Here is a 19,707-nt window from a genome sequence, read left to right as displayed (position 1 = left end):
GGTTCTGCAACACCCTTCAATAGAAAATAATGGCATGGACTTAAACTAACACCCTTTAGGGAATAATATAAAAATAATTATTTTAATTGAACTTATTAAAACTATGTTTACATTTAATCCAATGTCAATATGTATTCACATATGCATAAAAACGTAATTATTTTATTAAAAAAATGCAATAATGTTTCAAATTAAAAATAAATGCAAAGTAATAAACATAAATATTACATTAATTTAAATTTATCCTATACATAACAGTTAGTATTTTTTACTATATAATAAATAATCATTTTAAATATTTTAATTCATGTGGGTGCTTTCAATAAACCGCTACAAAAACATAATTCAAATTTAATTTAACATATTTAATTAAATATGTAATTCAAAATTGTTAAAATTGCTGTAGCATTTTAGTATGATAGATATTTTAGTATGTTGTTTGCTCAAGTTTAATAAACTTTTTTAGTTTTCCCATACTTTACTTTAGGGAGACCTTCGCCCTGGCAGCCGCTGCCAATGTGAGTAAAGTTACCAGTAGTAACTTTACAGTTGTAAGTCTGGCTCCATCTCTAAATTTAACAGATGGGGACATGTAAGTATTCACTTTGTGGTAAATGTACACTCAGGAATGGGGAATAGCGAGAAGTATTAAATTTACTACAAAGTGTAAGAGTAAATTAACACTTGAACATTGGTAAGTTTACCTTTGTGAATGAGCCCCTCCGTATTTTTTCTGGGCAGCCCGTGTTCTCTGCTGAACAGAGCTATACAACTTCTCGTAAAGTGCGAAAACAATGGTAGGTGAGTACTTGACCGAGCACTCTAATGACTGCTTGCATGAGTTTCTCTTTGGCTACTTGCATGATTGCGCTTATTACTCTTGAGCATCCTATCCCTCAATCATTTTTGTTTGTAGCACAACTGTGGTCCTCCTGCTGAACCTCTATGCTGCCAATCTAGACCATGTGAAAGCGACACACTTTCAACTCTTCTGCTTCTACGTAGTAACATACTAAGGGCCTCATTATGACCCTGGCGGTAGAGAACCGCCAGGGCCAACGGGGGCGGGAGCACCGCCGACAGGCCGGCGGTGCTCCCTTGGGCATTCTGACCGCGGCGCTTTGGCCGCGGTCAGAAAGGGAAAACCGGCGGTCTCCCGCCGGTTTTCCACTGCCCCTAAGAATCCTCCAAGGCGGCGCAGCTCGCTGCGCCGCCGAGGGGATTCTGACAATCCTTACCGCCATCCTGTTCCTGGCGGCTCGCCCGCCAGGAACTGGATGGCGGTAAGGATTGTCGTGGGGCCCCTGGGGGCCCCTGCAGTGCCCATGCCAATGGCATGGGCACTGCAGGGGCCCCCGTAAGAGGGCCCCGCTAGTATTTCACTAGACAGTGCAATACGCGACGGGTGCAGTAGCACCCGTCGCACCTTCCCACTCCGCCGGCTCGATTACGAGCCGGCATCCTCGTGGGAAGGGAGTTTTTCCCTGGGCTGGCGGGCGGTCTTTTGGAGACCGCCCGCCAGCCCAGGGAAAAACTCATAATACCCTCCTCGGTCTTCTGACCGCGGAGCGGTATTATGGAGGGCGGCATCCTGGCGGGCGGCCTCCGCCGCCCGCCAGGGTCGTAATGAGGCCCTAACTGTCCCCAAAGTGCTTCTGCACTGTGTGATTCGTAAAATGCACTCTTTAAATACAACTATAATACAGTAAAATTCAACACCTCCGTTGTTGCACACTGGTGTGTTACTGAGCACCTAAATGCAAATTCTTATCTGTTAGCACCCCTCAGTAATAATACTCATCCCTGGTTTGGGGGCAGGACATACATCTCTCAAGCCATAACTAAAGGGCTTGCCTTGATGCCAGGGTGGAACCAAGTATAATATTTATTTTGTACTGTGGGGCAGATTTATGAAGAGTGGCGCTGCACCTAGTGCAGCATCACTTTTCTAGCGCCCCCCTAACGCTACCATGTTTGCACCATATTTAATATATGGCGCACTATGGCAGTAGTTAGGGAACTAGCATCATAATTTTTTATGCTAGTTCGGCGCTTTGCAGCATTAGCGGCAAAAATGTAGATGCTAATCCTGCAGTGCCCATTGAAGCCCATTGTAAACAATGTAAGCCTCCTTTTAACACGTGCTCTGAGCAGGCGTTAAAAGTGACGAATAAATAACGAAAAGAAATTGCTTGGATTTCTTGCGCCATTTTTTTGGCCTTCCTAACGAGGAACGCCTCCTCTGCACGCATTATGCCTGCCGCAAGCTTAAAGTAGTGCAAAGGGTTACAAAGCAGCCCGTTGCATGCATTGCGCCACTTTTTTAATTCGGCATCGCGATTTTGGCCTCGTTGGGCCACTTTAGCGTAAAAACAAAAATTATTCTAAGGAGCCGCTGTCGGCTCTTAAATCTGCCTCGATGTGTTACATATTGTGTAAACAGGTCGCCTTATTCTGCACACTGTAATTGACTTTGATATAATTGTTATAGTACACTTACAGATGTTTGTTAGCCCTGGAAGTGAACATGATTCTCACCAGATATGTACCAGATAGGATCCTCTGCTACCTAAGGTGTCTTTTTGATTGTTTTATATTATAAAAAGTACATGCACTGAAAGAACCATTTGTTTTTACAAAAATGGGCAGAAAAGTCTTATACATTCATCGTAGCTCTAGGCCCTCCTTTCTTCCTAAATAATGTGATTTTTAACTAAAGGCACGGTGATTTTTGCTTTGTATGTTTGCCTCAAATGATTGTTTGAGGTACATATTATTTGAATGCTTTGGTGTATTAAGATATTGCTGGCAGTTGGGGGTGTGGCCAACATGGCGACCGGGATGGCCACATAACTTGCAGCTCCGATCCCGGCCCGAGTTAAATATCCTCACACAGAAGCCTACACCCTCAAAAGTGTGAGGCGCCGCCTGCTCTGAGTGGGGCACCGACATCGCCTCGCACTAACTCCGGCTGCGGCACTTCAGGCATCAAGGAACAGGCTGCGACCCCGAGAGAGGCCGTCCCGGGCCGTGGAGGGCGAGGCCCGCCTGCCTGCGCCGCCGGGATGTGGTGCCGCCCTTCGCTGCCGGAGCTGGGATGGAGGCTGGAGCCGCGTTCCCAACGCATTCGTGGAACGACCCAGCTTCCGGAAAGAGGTCGCTGACTCCGGAGCAGGTGAGGCTGCCCTGGTGCCCCTGCTCCGGGGCCCTGCTCCTAAGGCGGCCGCTCTCGTCGGAGGTTGCGCGCGGCTCGGCACGGGCTGCGTCCCTGAGAGAGGCCGACCCAGGCCGAGGGAAGTGAGGCCCGCCTACCTGTGCCGCTGGGACGCGAAGCCGCCCTTTGCTTCTGGGGCTGGGACGCAGGCTGGAGCCACGTTCCCCACGCGATCGGGGGACACCCCGGCTGCCATAGGGGGGGCGCTGACGCCGGAGCAGGTGAGGCTGCGATGGTGCCCCTGCTCCGGGGCCCTGCTCCAGAGGCGGCCGGCTGGGGATACTCCGGGGCGCTGCATGCGGTGGCGGCCCTTTGTGGTGCGGTCCGCGCCAGGATCGAGTGGCTGTTTTGTGGAGGGGGAAAAGGAAAAAAAGAGAAGAGAGAAAGGTTAGAGGAAGAGAGGAAAAAAAGAAAGGAAAAAAAAGGGGAAAAAAACAGAGTTGACGTGGGACATGAACACCAAAGGGCAAAAGAACTGGGAATGCACCAGACCCAGTTCCCAGGCAGATCCACAACAGTGAAACATGCTCCTCAAGCAACAAAACACACAAAAGGGCACAACACTATATTCTCCTTTTGCGCTTTATCGGCGGCACTAATTGAGCCGCAGCGCACTCAAAAGACTCAAAAGACTTGAGGCTCTCCATTATAAAGAGCGCACACTACGCAAGCAAAGTACTCCTACCCAGACCTCACTACTCCAAACAGCACTAGCGGTTTCGAATTTATGGGCCCTATACCCCTGCCACAACGCGCAGCCCTGCTGGATATCGCGCTCTAGAACCCGAATGCGGAGAAACTTTTCCACCCAACACGCAGCAAGCTTCCCCCTTTAAAGGAACAAACCTCTGTATTCCTAACCAATTGAAGTCGCTCAAAATACAGTTGTTAGCAGCAACACTGTTACGTACACAATCAATGGGCAAACCAAAGACCCCACGCGCACCCTCTGGGAATATGGACTCTGGAGCTCCACCCCCACCTGCGGAAGCCTCGGCCACACAAAAAGCACTACAAAAGATGGAAATAACACTCCAAACACACACAACGCAATTTGAAAAGATTCTACAAGCTATACTAGACACTAAAATTACCTTGGAAGCAAAAATAGGCTTGGTAATTGAAGATGTTTATCTATTGCGCACAGATCAACACGCGTTGGCTGAAAAGGTCGCAGGTTTGGAAAAAGATACGTCACACCTCTCAAGGTAACCAAATTCCAGTCACAAATGTGGGCTATAACGGCAGAGGTGGAAGCACTGAAGCGTAGATCTGAAGACGCGGAAGGTAGATCCCGACGTAACAATATCCGCTTCGTGGGATTCCACGAGCGTGTTGAGGACCCGTGCGCAGAACTGTTCATTGAGCAGTGGTTAACAGAAACAGTATTGAAAGACAATGTCCCGAAGTTCTTCTCAGTAGAATGTGCCCATAGGGTTCCCGGAAGACCCTTACCACCCGGCGCTCAGCCTCGTCCACTAATAACAAGACTCCTCAATTACCGCGATAGGGACCTCATATTGCAATTGTTTCGCAAAGCAGGCCCAATGCGCTTTGAAGGTGCGGACATATCGGCCTACCCGGACTTTACAGCGGAGGTACAGAAAAAGCGCAACTAATTTTTCCGGGTCAAAGAGCGATTAAGAGACCACAACATCAAATATGCTCTACTGTTCCCGGCCAAACTCCGAATACAGGATGACACCCGCACTCTCTTTTTTACCTCACCAGAGGACGCATGGACCTGGCTACACGCAAAGGGACTCGCTGACCCGATAAACGCAAGAAGACCCATGGACAAAAATCACCCCCTTAGAGACAAACGCAAATCCCGTAGGCAACAAGACACTAAACCTACCCCTGAACAGTCTTGCGCAGAACGCTCTCTATTACTGCAGACTACATCCCTCTTCATCAATACATCTCCAGAGTCCATGTCAACGCAATCTGGATTGGAGCTCGATTTAGGGGTAAATTCTGACTCTGCGGATTCCACCTGCGGACCCAATCTTACTCCACGGACAGCAGACGACATCTGCTAGTGATTACCAGACTCGGACACAGTGGCACATGACTTCACATCCCATAGAAGAAGCCACTAATCGCTCGCTAAAACTTTTTACAGCCCACCGGCTCCGCCTTTACTTCATCGATATCCCTGACCGCAGCAATAGGTTCACGGTTGCCCCCAGATAGTAGCAATCTCAACAAGAGTACAGCAGGCCGGGTTCAGCATTGACTTGAACTTACTAACTTAAAACACCCCCGCACCATATGGACCGTTCCACCTGGTTGGCAAGTATTGTATCAACAAGGCTCTTGCCACAACCACAGTTATTGTTAGATATAGTTAATGTTATTGTATTAATTAAAAGAGTCACGACCCTGATGCATAACTTAGCTTATAGTATTCGAAGTAAATGTCATTATTATGTTAACAATAGGTACACACTAGGTAACTGCAACACAAACTGGCTAGGCGCAATGGGCATGAAGTATATTATTGACACAAAAAGAGTCAGACCCGTAAACCCACAAAGTCCATACACAAAATCACAAATACTCCATGGCCTCCCAAAGACAACAGTATAACCCACAATATAACATACTCACATGGAACATAAGAGGCATGGCAACCCAGCGTAAACGACAACAGATCTGCGCATACCTTAGGAGACATCAAATACACTTCGCCATGCTGCAGGAGACACACCTGGCTAAGTCCTCTTTGGAGTATACAAAAGCAAAATGGAAGGGGCAATTATATGGTACCACCTTTTCAACATATGCCTGGGGAGTAGCGATCTGGATAGCCCCCGGGGTCACTTACGTTATGTCCCACGTACAATGCGACCCAAATGTCGATATGTCCTCCTAGAGGGTGCCCTAGATGGTGATCCCATGGCATTGGCATCTATATTTACCCCCAATTCAAATCAATGGGAATTTTTACGGACACTTAACAGTAGCAAACTCAGCGATCCGGAGACGGATGCCATATGGGGTGACGACTTTAATTGCGTATTAGACACTCAGAGAGACCACTCAATCCCTCCGTTAGACAACACTCCAGCTAAATGCGCCTCACTCGAACTCGCAGAGTGGGCCTCCAGTAACAGGCTAAGAGAAATTTGGAGAACTGGCCACCCCACAAACCGCAAATACTCTTTATACTCCCCAGTACACAAATTATACACTAGAATAGATATGATATTCGCATCAAACGACATAATCCCAAAAATAACCAATTCAGGCTACCTGGCTCGTACCATATCAGATCATAATCCGCTCCAAGCCACCTTGAGAAGGGGCCGCATACACACGTGTATTCCAACATGGCGTCTACAACCAGATGCCCTCATAGATCCTCCTTTTTATGCTGATCTAACTAAATGCTTATCGGATTATTTTGCCTTAAATAAAAACACAACAACAGCACGCGCCGTGGAATGGGACGCTCACTAAGTGGTTATACGAGGCCACTGCCTAGCAGCCTCGGAAGGGGTCAAAAGAATGCTTAATAGAGAACTACTAGAGTTAGAATCTAAAATGCACAAGGCAGAGACCGAGGTCACTACGAACGTGACCTCGCTTGAAACATTAAACTCGCTGAAATCTGACTACAGAGAGGCTGACGCCAGACTCAGCAAACATGACTACAGACATTTTAAAGCCCGACAGCACGCAGAAGGAGACAGGTTGGGTAAATTACTGGCATGGCTGGTGCGCCAACCGTCACAATCCTCACCTATAGGCGCGATTAGAACACACTTAGGAGAAGTGATTAACACTCAAGCTGAAATCAATAAGTCCTTTTATACGTATTATCATTCCCTATATCAGTCCACTAGTCCCCCAAATGAGCAACAACTGACTGAACTACTATCGTTGATTCCCCAAAACATAAATATCATCGATAGCGCAGGCACACTAGATGGTCCCATTACTAGTGAAGAACAACGCTTAGCTCTTTCTCAAATGGTACGCGGCAAAACCCCTGGATCAGACGGACTACCAATGGAATAATATAGCTCACTAACCGCCCATCTCCTGCAGCCCCTGATTGAGGTATTCAATGAAGCACGAAATAGAAAACAGTTACCGGACTCCATGCGCGAAGCACTGATAGTGGTACTGCCAAAACCAGGACGCGACACACTTGATGTTAAATCCTACAGGCCACTCTCTCTGTTAAATACTGACTGTAAACTTCTAGGGAAAATCCTAGCAAACAGATTACTCCCTTATCTACCAAACTTAATACACCATGACCAATCTGGATTTATACCGGGGAGAAACACTTTTCTAAATATAAGACGTCTAATCCGTATATTACTTAGTACCACAGAAGTGGAGGCAGTGGCCATATCATTAGACATGGAGAAGGCATTTGATACGCTCGGATGGGATTATCTGTTCCGCACTCTTAAAGCGTTCGGCTTTCAAAACGGCTTCATCAGCTGGATTGCCACGCTGTACGCCAAACCAACAGCCCGCGTCAAAACGGGCCAAGTGATATCGGAGGCGTTCCCCATCAGCAGAGGCACCAGACAAGGATGCCCTCTATCTCCTTTATTATTTGCAATAGCTATGGAGCCATTGGCAATTAAGCGCCGCAGCTGCGCCTACAAATGGGGCATCCAAGAATTCAACGCATACCATATTATATCCCTATATGCGAATGATGCCTTAATATACTTGCATAACTATACCTCCTCCCTTACAGGGGTTATACAAATCCTGGATAACTTCGCTCTCTCTTCTGGCCTATGCGTCAATTGGGCAAAATCATGCATTTTCCCTCTTACACGTATACCTACTGAGCGGCAAATGACATTACCATTACACCAACTGACATGGGCATATCAGACCTTTAAATATCTAGGGGTTCATGTATACCATTCCATGACAGACCTACGGGAGGGCAACCTTAATAGGCTACTGCGTTCAACTCGCGAATCTTTTACATTTTGGAGCTCCCTTCCACTATCACCCATGGGCCGTACGGCCATCGCGAAAATGCTAATATTACCAAGATTTGTATATTATTTCACAGCGCTCCCGATATCCCTGCCACGCTCGTTTTTTCATAAACTACACTCCCTGCTAACTGATCTGCTATGGGGCAGGGACAGACGTAGGGTAGCGCTAGCCATTACACAATACCCACAAGAAGAGGGCGGGCTCGGCATGCCAAACTTTGAATTATACTACGCAGCAGCCCAGCTTCAATGGGTAACCACATGGCTTAGCGAACCGTCTACCCCAGAGTGTACAGCGATAACGGCTTATACGGCACCACAAACGATACTGACATCTCTTATGTCCAGGCCTCCCTACCCGCCTAATAAAACTCCCCTATTGGATACAGCCAGATACTGCTGGCGGAGATATGTCCAGGGCAGAACCCCAATTCCCCCTTACTCACCTGCAATACCATTGGCTCAGGTACCTGGCGTCCATGCTCTCTCCTATCATCATGATATACGGGTAACCAAAACATTGAACATGGGGGACCCGTTTTCGAGCTCTAAAGCAAGCACTTTTGCAGAGCTTGTGTCTACCGGAATCATGCAACCTGGGGCCTTCTTAACATTTAGTGCCATTACCAAACTTCTACAAAACCTCTGGGGGCGCAACCCAAAGGAACCCGTTGAATCTCCTCTACTCACCTCATTACTCACTATAGGAAACACAAAGGGCACCATTACTAAATTATATAAAATACTCCTAACAGATACCTGCACTGCTCTGACTCAAGTCAAAACACGCTGGGATGTCATCCTTCCCACACCAATCACCCAGAAATCCTGGGAAGCTGCCCTCTCCACGATTAAATCCGTATCCCGTAACGTGAGACTGAGATACACTCAATTTAATTACATCCACCAAGCATACCTATCCCCGGCCCGTATCAATAAAATATACCCAAACTCCAAACCAGAATGCCCTACGCTACCCCCACCGCTAATTTCTACCATGTGGTCTGGGACTGCCACACAATAAATACTGGCTGGTGCCGCATTACCGAGACGGTAGCAGACATAATAGATAACACGCTTGCACCCACAACGGAATCCTGTTTGCTGGGTATACGATACCTGGGCAAGAATGAAAAACACACTCAGAAGTTTATAGATCTTGCGTTTGTAATATACAAGCGCTTGATCGCTACACAATGGAAGGCCCCTAATGCCCCCCCTTATTCCGCCTGGCTTGATGCCCTGCATAGCTCCACACTAGCAGAGGCTTACACACTAAGGCAGCTGCAACATAGGGGCCAGATACAAGAGGGTGCTGAACACTGGGATCACTTTGCAGTAAAAATAGAGTCTAGAGACGATACGTACCCCCCTTGAAACATGAGGCATGAACAAAAAGTCCTCCTGGTAAATACTTAGCAATCATGACAAGGGTCATATCATACTTGCCGTAATACTGCTGTTGATTTCGTCATATTAGACCAAAACATACAGGTAGGCAACAAGCGAAGTTCCACCCAGACGTGAACATGGAAGTCGAGAGTGGCTGTCGCTACCCCGTCAGCCCGGCCCTCGCCCCACTACCAATCGCATAATACGCAAGCAAAGCATAAACATCTTTCACGCCTACACAGCTGAATGTTAGTGTTATTACTTAGAATAACATTAAACATACTTAAGCAAAACTATAGATATGCCTATTGTTATAAACTGCACCAATTTAAGTTGTATGTCAGTACATTAAAATGTAACCGTATTGTATAGAAATTACAAGTACGCGAAGAGGTACATGAAAAGAGAAAATGTTTACTCTCTTACTAACCTATGCAAAATGTACTGCTGTTTGTGAGTTATGTTTAATAAACAGATTTAAAAAAAAAGATATTGCTGGCAGTTATTACATAATTTTCACTATTACACTGCGTTAAAGTGTGTGACAACCCATGTTATGCATTGAGGACGTGTGCCTTTTCTTTAGAGGCAGGACAAACCTCCACTGAGTAAGAGGTATTTAATGAAGTCAGACTCAACCGGTGTAGTATGTGACCTTGACAAAGCCTCCCGATGTGGGTAAAATCTTACAGTTTTGGTTACTGCCTGCCACGTCTGCTACTTTATGCTGTTAAAGATAGGAAGACACAAATATTTGTAATTTGTACCATTGAAAGAACTTGTATTCATGGTGCTGTGTGCTAGAGAGGGGACTTGTGTAAATTCTCCGAACTATGGGCCTGAGATGCGTACAGGCAGGTCGAAAACACTACATGCAATTGAGCATTGACATTTTGTGACCTATGGGGTGATATGCTTCTTCACAAAATGTACATTGGTCTTGGTTCACAGAGCGTCTTTTCTAATGAACATAATAATTAGGCAGGTCTCAATTTTCCACCTCCTGTGAATGGCTAACAATGCAGAGAACGGTGGCCTGCATGGAACAGAGGCCACTAGTCTTGCATTTGTTTTCTCAAACGGGAAGCATTTGTAAGTGGCCACTGATCATTAAAGGGTCAGATGGTCCTTTAAACAAAATATTTAATGCTTGTGAGGACATTGGGGTGGGCGTGGCTGGCGGGAGGCGGAGAGGCTGCAGCATGAAGTTGTTCTGCAGGAAGACTACAGAGTCCCAGAGTTGTACTGAGACCCCAATTACTTCAGAGTAATCTTTAATACTCCTTGTCAGACTTGGACTGGCCTATTTGCCAACGTGACAGTGCTAGAAGGGCTCTTCTGATAGGTCAGTGTGTGGGCCGGCCAGTTTTTAAAAGTTTGTGGGCCTGTTTTATGGACTAGTTTTTACTGTTGATTTCCCCCATATTATTATAAATGCATGCAGTTCCCCCATACCTCTCAAAATACCTATAGAACGTGTCTTTACAATTCCAAAACTGGCCTAATGTGCATATATGGGCAACTTTGTCATCTATGTGGTCGGCTAACAGGGGCCACTTTATTTTGGTGTCCAGCCTGATTTTTCTCCCAGTCCGACCGGGCTCCTTATCCTACTTCTCCTTGTCCCATTCATAGCTACAGAGATGGATTCTTCTTCAGTGGTGACTGGAATGAGGAAGAGGGGCCTAGATGGAAAGATGTCTTCCCACTGCAAGTCTGTCAGTAGACATACATGCAAACGTACACACGCCCCCCCGCATTTTCATTCCCCTAAGGATGTCATATGCAAATCTGATACAAGGCTGTTCAGTCTTCTAACCAATGAAAGCTCACAGGAATATATTTCCCAATGTACTTTTATCTGATATTCTTATTTATGATTTAACTCCTGAATGGAGAATACGAGGATGAAGAAACTGAATTTTTGGGTAATGTCATAGTGACGAAATACCTTTTAAAGGAAACTCAAGTGATTTTCGTGGTGAAAATACCAGAGCTGGGTTGGACTCCTGGGTCTTATACGTTTACACACATACAACCGCTTGTCCCGTGAGACGCCTCATTCATCGTGCAAGCACTGAAGCCTGATGAAAGGCAACCTTCTACTGCCTAAGAGAGTCCATTAATCGGGCTCTTGATCCTCAACTGAGTGGCTTCACTAACATTTGTTTTACAGTAAAGTACTATTGAATCACTAAAAGAACTGAAGTGTTTACTGTCTGTTCATTAGTGATGCTTGAGTACTCATTCGATGTATAATTCCAAACTCTGACAGATGCCTGTGAAGTGAAGTGCATTAACGAGCAATGAAAGAACAACAGTCATTGTGCTTGAGTCTTCAAGTAGTACTCCAGTTTCAGACCTTTCCGCCATTAAGGCACCAGCATGCTTTCTTCTAGAAACCCTATTAACTGTGCCACTTATTGTGAGTGGACCATTTTTCCTAGGTATGAGGCTGACATCTCCTGTGTCGCCTCTCTTGCTGCGAGGTTAATGAATGACGATGTAGGCACTATCTTTAACAACCAGGTGAGAAATTAGTGACTTCTCTTCACTTTTATCTTAGTTTGCATTATGGCTGTATGGTTACCACACTTTTCAAAGTGGGGAAGTTAAGCCTTCTGTTGCAGTTCCTTTGCCAGCCAATGAGCACTGATTGGATTATGTACCTTGTCTAACAGACTGCCTGACTGACAGCATTTATAACTCATTGGGTCTCTTTGTGGTTGTCTTAAAAATGACTAGCCAAAACGTAGGGCTTCTTCTTTTTTCTTGAACCTATCAGTTAACTTGCAAGTCTAATGTCTTAAATGAGTGAGTTCCAAATCATAGGAGCCAGAAACGAGAAGGAGCGTCCACTCAGAACGGTCAGATTAAACCCATGGACCAACACACAAGCTGAGGCTTTACTACGCAGGCTCGCACAGGAACGTAGCACATGATGTCTGAGGACAGATGCCTAGTTGCCAACTAAGGAAATACACATGAACTTGAACACAATACGTCTAGCTGCAGGTAGCTGGGGAGGGCTATGAGAGGTGCTGAGACAGTCTCTTCTGCTCAGGCAGAGATAGGCCAGGCTCACAAACTTTGCATCCGCTGGTGTCAGCGTTATGGGAATTTAGAAGTCTGGTAAAAGGAGCATTGTAGTAGTTTAGTAGTCCAGCCTGAAATTCACAGCATCCCTCTGTTGCCACAACCTACTTTTTTCATTGAGGAGAGGGAGAAAAAGTTTAAGGACAAGCTGCAAATAATAGTTCTTAACCACAGCCTTAATACTAGATCTAATCTATACCTAAGCATCGATTACTGTCCACAGATGTTTTAAACTTTGTTTTTACTTGTTTCAAGTGCTGGTCAAAGATGTTAAGGGTAACAAGGACATGAGTGAGGATCTGCTCTTGGTGCCAAACATGATGGGCTCTGTTTGGAGAAAATTATCTGCAGATAGTCAGATGTCAACCAGTTCTGAATGTCCAACATCACCTGACCCAAATCGAGGCCAAGCCTAGAATCATTAGAAAGCCTTTCATAGGTTGGTCATCTGCTTAGACATAGCTCCTTCCAACTCTGGGACACTCCTTCATCACTGCCAAGCCTAACACCTGCTCACTCTCCCCCAACTCTACCAAGTATGGCATGGGCTCATTATCCCCCTGTTCTACCAACCTAGCATGTCTCACTCTCCGGCCTCTACCGAGCAGACGTGCTCATTCTCTCCCTGCCTTACAGAACAGACACATGCTCATTGTCCTACAGTCCTGCAAAGACAACATGTGCTGACTCTCACCCAGCCCTACTAGGCCTGGCTTTTGCTCACTTTCCCCCAGTCCTACCAAGCCGATATGAGCTCACCGTCCTGCAGCCCTCCTGGGCCGACATGTGCTCACTCTCACCCAGTCCTGCAGAGCCTGGCATGTTTTTAACTCTCCCACAGCCATACCAAGGTTAGCAGGTGCTCACCTTCGCCAAGGCCTAACTCTTCCTCACTCTCCCTCAACTCTAACAAGCCTAGTAGGCACTCACTCTCCACCAGCCCTTCTAAGCCTGGCTTGAGCTCACTCTTTACAGCCCTATCAAGCCTGCCAGGTGCTCACTCTCCACCAGCCATACCAAGCCTGGCATGTGCTCCCTGTCCACAGTCCTATCAAGCCTGGCATGTGCTCATTCTACACAGCCCTATCAACCCTGGCAGGTGCTCACTCTCCACCAGCCATACCAAGTCTACCATGTGCTCACTCTCCACAACCCTATCAGGCCTGGCATGTGCACACTCTCCACCAGCCCTGTCAAGCCTTGCATGTACTCACTCTGCACCAGCCCTACTAGGCCTGACAGGTGCTCACTCTCCATCAGCCCTGTCAAGCCTGGCATGTGCTCACTCTCCACCAGCCCTATCAAGCCTGACATGTGCTCACTTTTCACCAGACCTTTAGAGCCGAAACATGCTCACTTTCACCCAGCTGTACCAAGTCTCACATGTGCTCACTCTTCACAATCCTATCAAACCTAGCAGGTGCTCACTCTCCACCAGACCTATAGAGTCAACACGTTCTCACTCTCACCCAGACGTGCCAAGTCTCACATGTGCTCACTCTCCACAGCCCTTTCAAGCCTTTCAGGTGTTCACTCTCCACCAGCCCTTACAAGCCAGGGGGGTGCTCCCTCCACACCAGCCCTTCCAGGCCAGGCAGGTGCTCACTCTCCACCAGCCCTATCAAGCCTGGCAGGTGCTTACTCTCCACCATCTCTATCAAGCCTGGCAGGTGCTTTCTCTCCAAAAGCCGTATCAAGCCTGGCATGTGCTCACTCTTCACCAGACCTATGGAGCCGAAATCTGCTTACTATCACCCAGCTGTACCAGGTCTCACATGTGCTCACTCTTCACAGTCCTATCAAGCCTGGCAGGTGCTCATTCTCCCATAGACCTGTAGAGTCAACACGTTCTCACTTTCACCCAGATGTGTCACATCCCACATGTGCTCACTCTTCACAACCCTGTCAAGCCTCGCAAGTGTTCACTCCCCACCAACCCTACCAAGCCAGGCAGGTGCCTCCTCCCCATCAGTCCTATCAAGCCTGGCAGGTGCTTACTCTCCCCCAGATCTATTGAATCAACACATGCTCACTCTACACAGCCCTATCAAGCCTGGCAGTGCTCACTCTACACAGCCCTATCAAGCCTGGCAGTGGTCACTCCCCACAGCCCTATCAAACCTGGCAGGTGCTCACTCTCAACTAGCCCTATTAGGCCTGAAAGGTCCTCACTCTCCACCAGACCTATAGAGCCGAAATGTGCTCACTATTACCCAGCCATGCCAAGTCTCACATGTGCTCTCTCTCCACAGCCCTGTCAAGCCTGGCAGGTTTTCACTCTCCACAAGCCCTATTCAAGCCTGGCAGTGCTTCCTCCACAGCCCTATCAAGACTGGTAGGTATTCACTCTCCACCAGCTTTATCAAGCCTGGCAGTGTTCACTCCACAGCCCTATCAGGACTGGCATGTGCTCACTCCCCACCAGCCTTATCAAACCTAGCATGTGCTCACTCCCCACCAGCCCTGGCATGTGCTCACTCTCCATCAGCCCTATCAAGCCCGGCAGGTGTTTACTCTCCGTAGCCCTGTCAGGTCTGGCAAGTGCTCACTCTCCCCCAGACCTATAGCGTCAACGCATGCTCACTCTCGCCCAGCCGTGCCAAGTCTCGCATGTGCTCACTCTTCACAACCCTTTGTAGCCTGGCATGTGCTCACTCTCCCCCAGATCTGTAGAATCGACACGTGCTCACTGTCACCCAGCCCTGCCAAGCCTCACCTGCGCTCACTCTGCCTCACTTTTGCTGACAATTCAGAGGTGCAGGTGTGTTAAAAAGTTTGCAGGTTTCCTAAAGGCTCTCCCTCCATAGGCCTGAGCACAACCTCTTAAAGTTTTTTTGAAGTTCTCCAAATTGATTTTTTAAGCTACTCTGCACAGCGGCTTTTCGCACAGCGTGAGCTCTTTTGCAGAAACGTATTTTATTTTAAAGTCGGTTTATTATTTTTTAGTCCGATCAATTCAGTTTCTGTTTCTGGCTAGAACTTTATGCTGAATAAGCATCCGTTCTTAGGCTAGGAGTGTGTCAAAAGACTCTTGTCTGAAAATGTAGAATTTGGTTGGAACAAAAACATTCCGCCATTACCACAAAGCTCCAGTCATTTGGTAATTACTGAACAAAGGATCAGACTGTCCACGACATCAGACCCTTTGCCCTGTTTGTGTGTCAGACAGGTCTGTGATGGAAGTGGTGAGAGGCAGCCTGGGGCTTGTCAGGCAGCAGCCATGACAGACTGCAACTGGGAGAACCACTCAAGAGACGGCTGCAGAGGGCACGCGCTTCAAATGTTATTTTAACGTCAAAATCTTGGTCTTAAGCTTTTACAGCTGTCTGCAGAGGACATTATTCTGACTAACTATTTAATAATAGGGTCTCCTGGTGATGAACGACCAGTGCAAGTGCACAGAAGCAGCCGAACATCATGCTATTACAATTCCTGTTTGCAAACTTGCACACATAACATTGGCACACACACACACTTACACATTCACACACACCCAGGTGTGCTAATAATATCCTGTTGAACTTTTAAAAAAGGAGATATTCACCCAAAAAACCAACATTTAAAGTGACATTATAGTTAAATGAAAATGTCATTTAAAATGTAACATTTGAAACTGAAGAAAAAATAAAGACCTGAAATTCACCAGTTTTATTTAACTTGTGTAACTATAACTTGCATCCTCACCATGCAGTGCTTATGACCTCACATATTACAACACTCATACATGTTCTGTGTCATCATTGATAGCATCACTGATGACATTTGAAATGAAATAACATAATTAATGACAACACTGTACATGGCAAGGATGCAAATTATAGTTACCTGAGTTAAACGTGTGAATTTCACTGTTCTTTTCATTTTGAAATGTTATGTTTTAACTGACATTTTCATCTTTTAATCTATCTGAATGTAACCTTTGTTTTTTCAGTGGATCTATATCTATCTATCTCTCCAACTCTCTCTCTCTCTCTCTGCTTGCTCTGAAAAAATATTTTTCTTGGCATTCACAAAGGGGAAGAGGTCCCATGGGGACCCCTTCCCTTTTGCGAATGTGTTACCATCCACTTCAAGTGGATGGTAACTGCGAGTTGGTTTGCGACCGCATTCGCGGTCACAAACCAACTCAGCATGGCGATGCGGTCGCAAATAGGAAGGGAACACCCCTTCCTACTTGCGAGTCGCAGCCTCAAATGAGGTTGTGCATCGCGTTAAGGGCCAAATGTAGGTAGGTATTAAATTGCAACTCGCAAATTGCAACTTGCAATACGAAATGCAGAAAGGTGTCTCAGACACCTTCTGCGACTCGCTATGGGGTCGCAAAGACCCACCTCATGAATATTAATGAGGTGGGTCGCAGTTTGCGACCCCATAGTGAGTCAATGCACTCACAGGGATGGTGGCCTGCTGGAAACAGCAGACCACCATACCTGTGACTGTTTTTCAATAAAACAGTTTTTTTTTTTTCTTTTTGCAGCCCGTTTTCCTTAAAGGAAAATGAGTTGCAAAAAGAAAAACTTCCGAAACCATTTGCTTTCGGTTTTTTCAGAGCAGGCAGTGGTCCATAGGACCACTGCCTGCTCTGAAAAAATATTTTTTGGGGCATTCACAAAGGGGAAGGGGTCCCATGGGGACCCCTTCCCTTTTGCGAATGTGTTACCATCCACTTCAAGTGGATGGTAACTGCGATTTCGTTTGCGACCGCATTCGCGGTCACAAACCATCTCAGCATGGCGATGCGGTCGCAAATAGGAAGGGAACACCCCTTCCTATTTGCGAGTCGCAGCCTCAAATTGCAGGTCGGTACCGACTTGCAATTTGCGGTTGTGCATCACGTTTGGCCTTTTGCGCGTCGCAAACTACGTTTTTCGCAGTTTGCGAGGCGCAAAAGGCTTCCTACATCTGGCCCCATATTTCTGACACAATGTGTTGTACAGCACGCCACTCTCATGGGGTCTCAAACAAAATCACCTTTTACCCCATCTTTTTTCATCTAAAGCCGCTTGCAATGACAGAAAAGAATCTTTAACTCAGGGCAGTCAAGAACTACATATCCCAGTTCTCCAAATTCTAGCTGTGTAAAGGCATGTGCATAACTATCAGCATAGCAAAGTATCAAAGGCAGCTTGCTAAAAGAAGGCTTGTAATTGTGAGTGAAAAGTGAGTGTGGACGAGTGAGTGAACAAATGTGAGGGAGTGTAAATGAATATGTGCGTAAGTAAAAGTGACGTGAATGATCAGTTATGTGTGAGTTAGAGTTTGTGAGTAATAGGGTGTGTGTAACTCAGTGGCATGCCGATCCAGAATCCCTGTCTAACTTTAGAGGTGTTTCACTTCTCCCAGCAGCCGCTACAGTCTTGGAAAGACAGGTAAAGCAACAGTTTACCACTTTTCTCTCTGAGAACAACTTGCTTCATCCCTCCCAATTGGGATTAGAGCTCTCCATAGTACCAAGTCTGCTTTATTAGAGGTCTAGGAATCCATTAGGCGTAGTTTGGATTCGGGCCTCGATGTGGCACTGGTGCTGTTAGGCCTGACTGCAGCGTTCAACACAGTTGATCATAACATCTAGCTGCACAAGCTAGAACATGTGGGAGTAACAGGCTCTGATTGGGCTGTCTGGGTTCCTTTTTGAAGAGATGTAACCAGGTGGTTTGAATTAAACTATATGCCTAGACGCTAAGAGGTTGAGGTGGGAAGTGCTGCAAGTCTCCTCCCTCAGTCCCACATTCTTTAATATTTATATGTCCCCTCTGGGATATTTGGTGGAATCCTTTAACATCAGAGTCACCTCATATGCGGATGACACTCAACTCCTGCTCCTGTGTGACGGGGATTCTGTAGGCATTTACTTGTTGTATGGCAACTTTGCTGGAGTGGCTGAAGGACAATAAATTGCAGTGCAATCAAGACAAGACTGAAATCTTATTGTTTGGGTGGAATCCCCTTCCCCGGTGGGTAGGGACATGGCCTATTAACATGTCCCCTCCGCCCCTTCAAACGGTGGCAGCTAGAAACCTGGGAATTTTGTTTGCCACCCAACTTTCTTTTGGTCTACAGGTGTCCGCTGTTATAAAGTCTTGTTTTTGGATTCTCCCCATGTTGAGGACATCTCTCCACTACCTCTTGTACTGGGCAAAGGTTACAGTGGCGAGGACATTGATCCTTTCCAGGCTGCACTATGCCAATGTTTTACACTTGGGGCTGCCGGAATACTTGATCCTGCGCCTATAGGTTATACAGAACGGGGCAGTGTGCCTATTGTTAAAAGTTCCAAGGCACACCTCAGTGTCCCCATTTTGCGAGAGAGTACTTTTGCTGCCAGTGCGTCGACGCATAATGTGTATGGCTCTGACTATGACACATCAAGCTTTTTTATAATAAGGGGCCCAAGTATCTGAAAGAAAGCATCAAGGAGTATCATCCTGGGAGACCTTTGCAGTCTAGTAATGTTGGTCTAATTGTGGTTCCCCGTTTTAAAAGGCAGTGCATAGGAAGCTTCTCCTTCACTGTTATAGCTGCTGGTCTGTCGAACCAATTGCCTGAATAAATTAGGTCCATAGTAGAGGAAGACAAATTTAAGAAGGAACTGAAATCTTTCTTGATCAGGTTCCATGGCTGAGTGGATTTGGGTGGCCTACTATCTCTACTACTCTCAGTACTTAAAGGGCCGGGACACTCTTTTTGAGTAGCCGTGTGCTATTTAAGACACTTTCATTCATTCATTCATTCATTCATTCTTTCATTCATTCATTTATTCATTCAGTGATCAGAGCACATTTGTATCCCAACACAAACTTAAACCGTTTTTAGGAGTGTGCACATTGAAGTACTCACAGCAGGAATGTACTTCGTTTACAAATCTCACAAAGAGTGAGCACTCAATTTGCTGTTGAGGCTAAGTAGGCTTTCTCTCTGACCATAGACTGCTGTTTTACAAGGGGCCAGCCACATGGTGTTTCTAAAGTGGACAACTACAAAGTGTGAAATCTTCTTACACAATACTTTGTCCGGAAACCACCA

The 19,707-nt window shown here is 46.4% G+C and overlaps 1 protein-coding gene across 2 annotated transcripts in view; it reads left to right on the top strand.

Moving 5' to 3' along the window:
• GRAP (GRB2 related adaptor protein) overlaps nucleotides 1–19,707 on the top strand; it is a 338,914-nt gene that overhangs the window by 47,682 nt on the left and 271,525 nt on the right. Inside the window, exon 4 of one of the 2 annotated variants that reach the window (XM_069210114.1) lies at nucleotides 742–801. The exons of the other annotated variant lie outside the window; for it this stretch is intronic. Within the exon in view, the coding sequence (XP_069066215.1) occupies nucleotides 742–801 (60 nt within the window). The remainder of the gene's footprint in view (nucleotides 1–741; nucleotides 802–19,707) is intronic. 2 annotated transcript variants of the gene reach the window in all.

Source organism: Pleurodeles waltl, chromosome 10, assembly GCF_031143425.1.
Source record: "Pleurodeles waltl isolate 20211129_DDA chromosome 10, aPleWal1.hap1.20221129, whole genome shotgun sequence".
Taxonomy (NCBI): Eukaryota; Metazoa; Chordata; class Amphibia; order Caudata; family Salamandridae; genus Pleurodeles; species Pleurodeles waltl.
The sequence above is the reverse complement of the archived record's forward strand: the minus strand, read 5'-3'. Positions and strand labels throughout refer to the sequence as shown.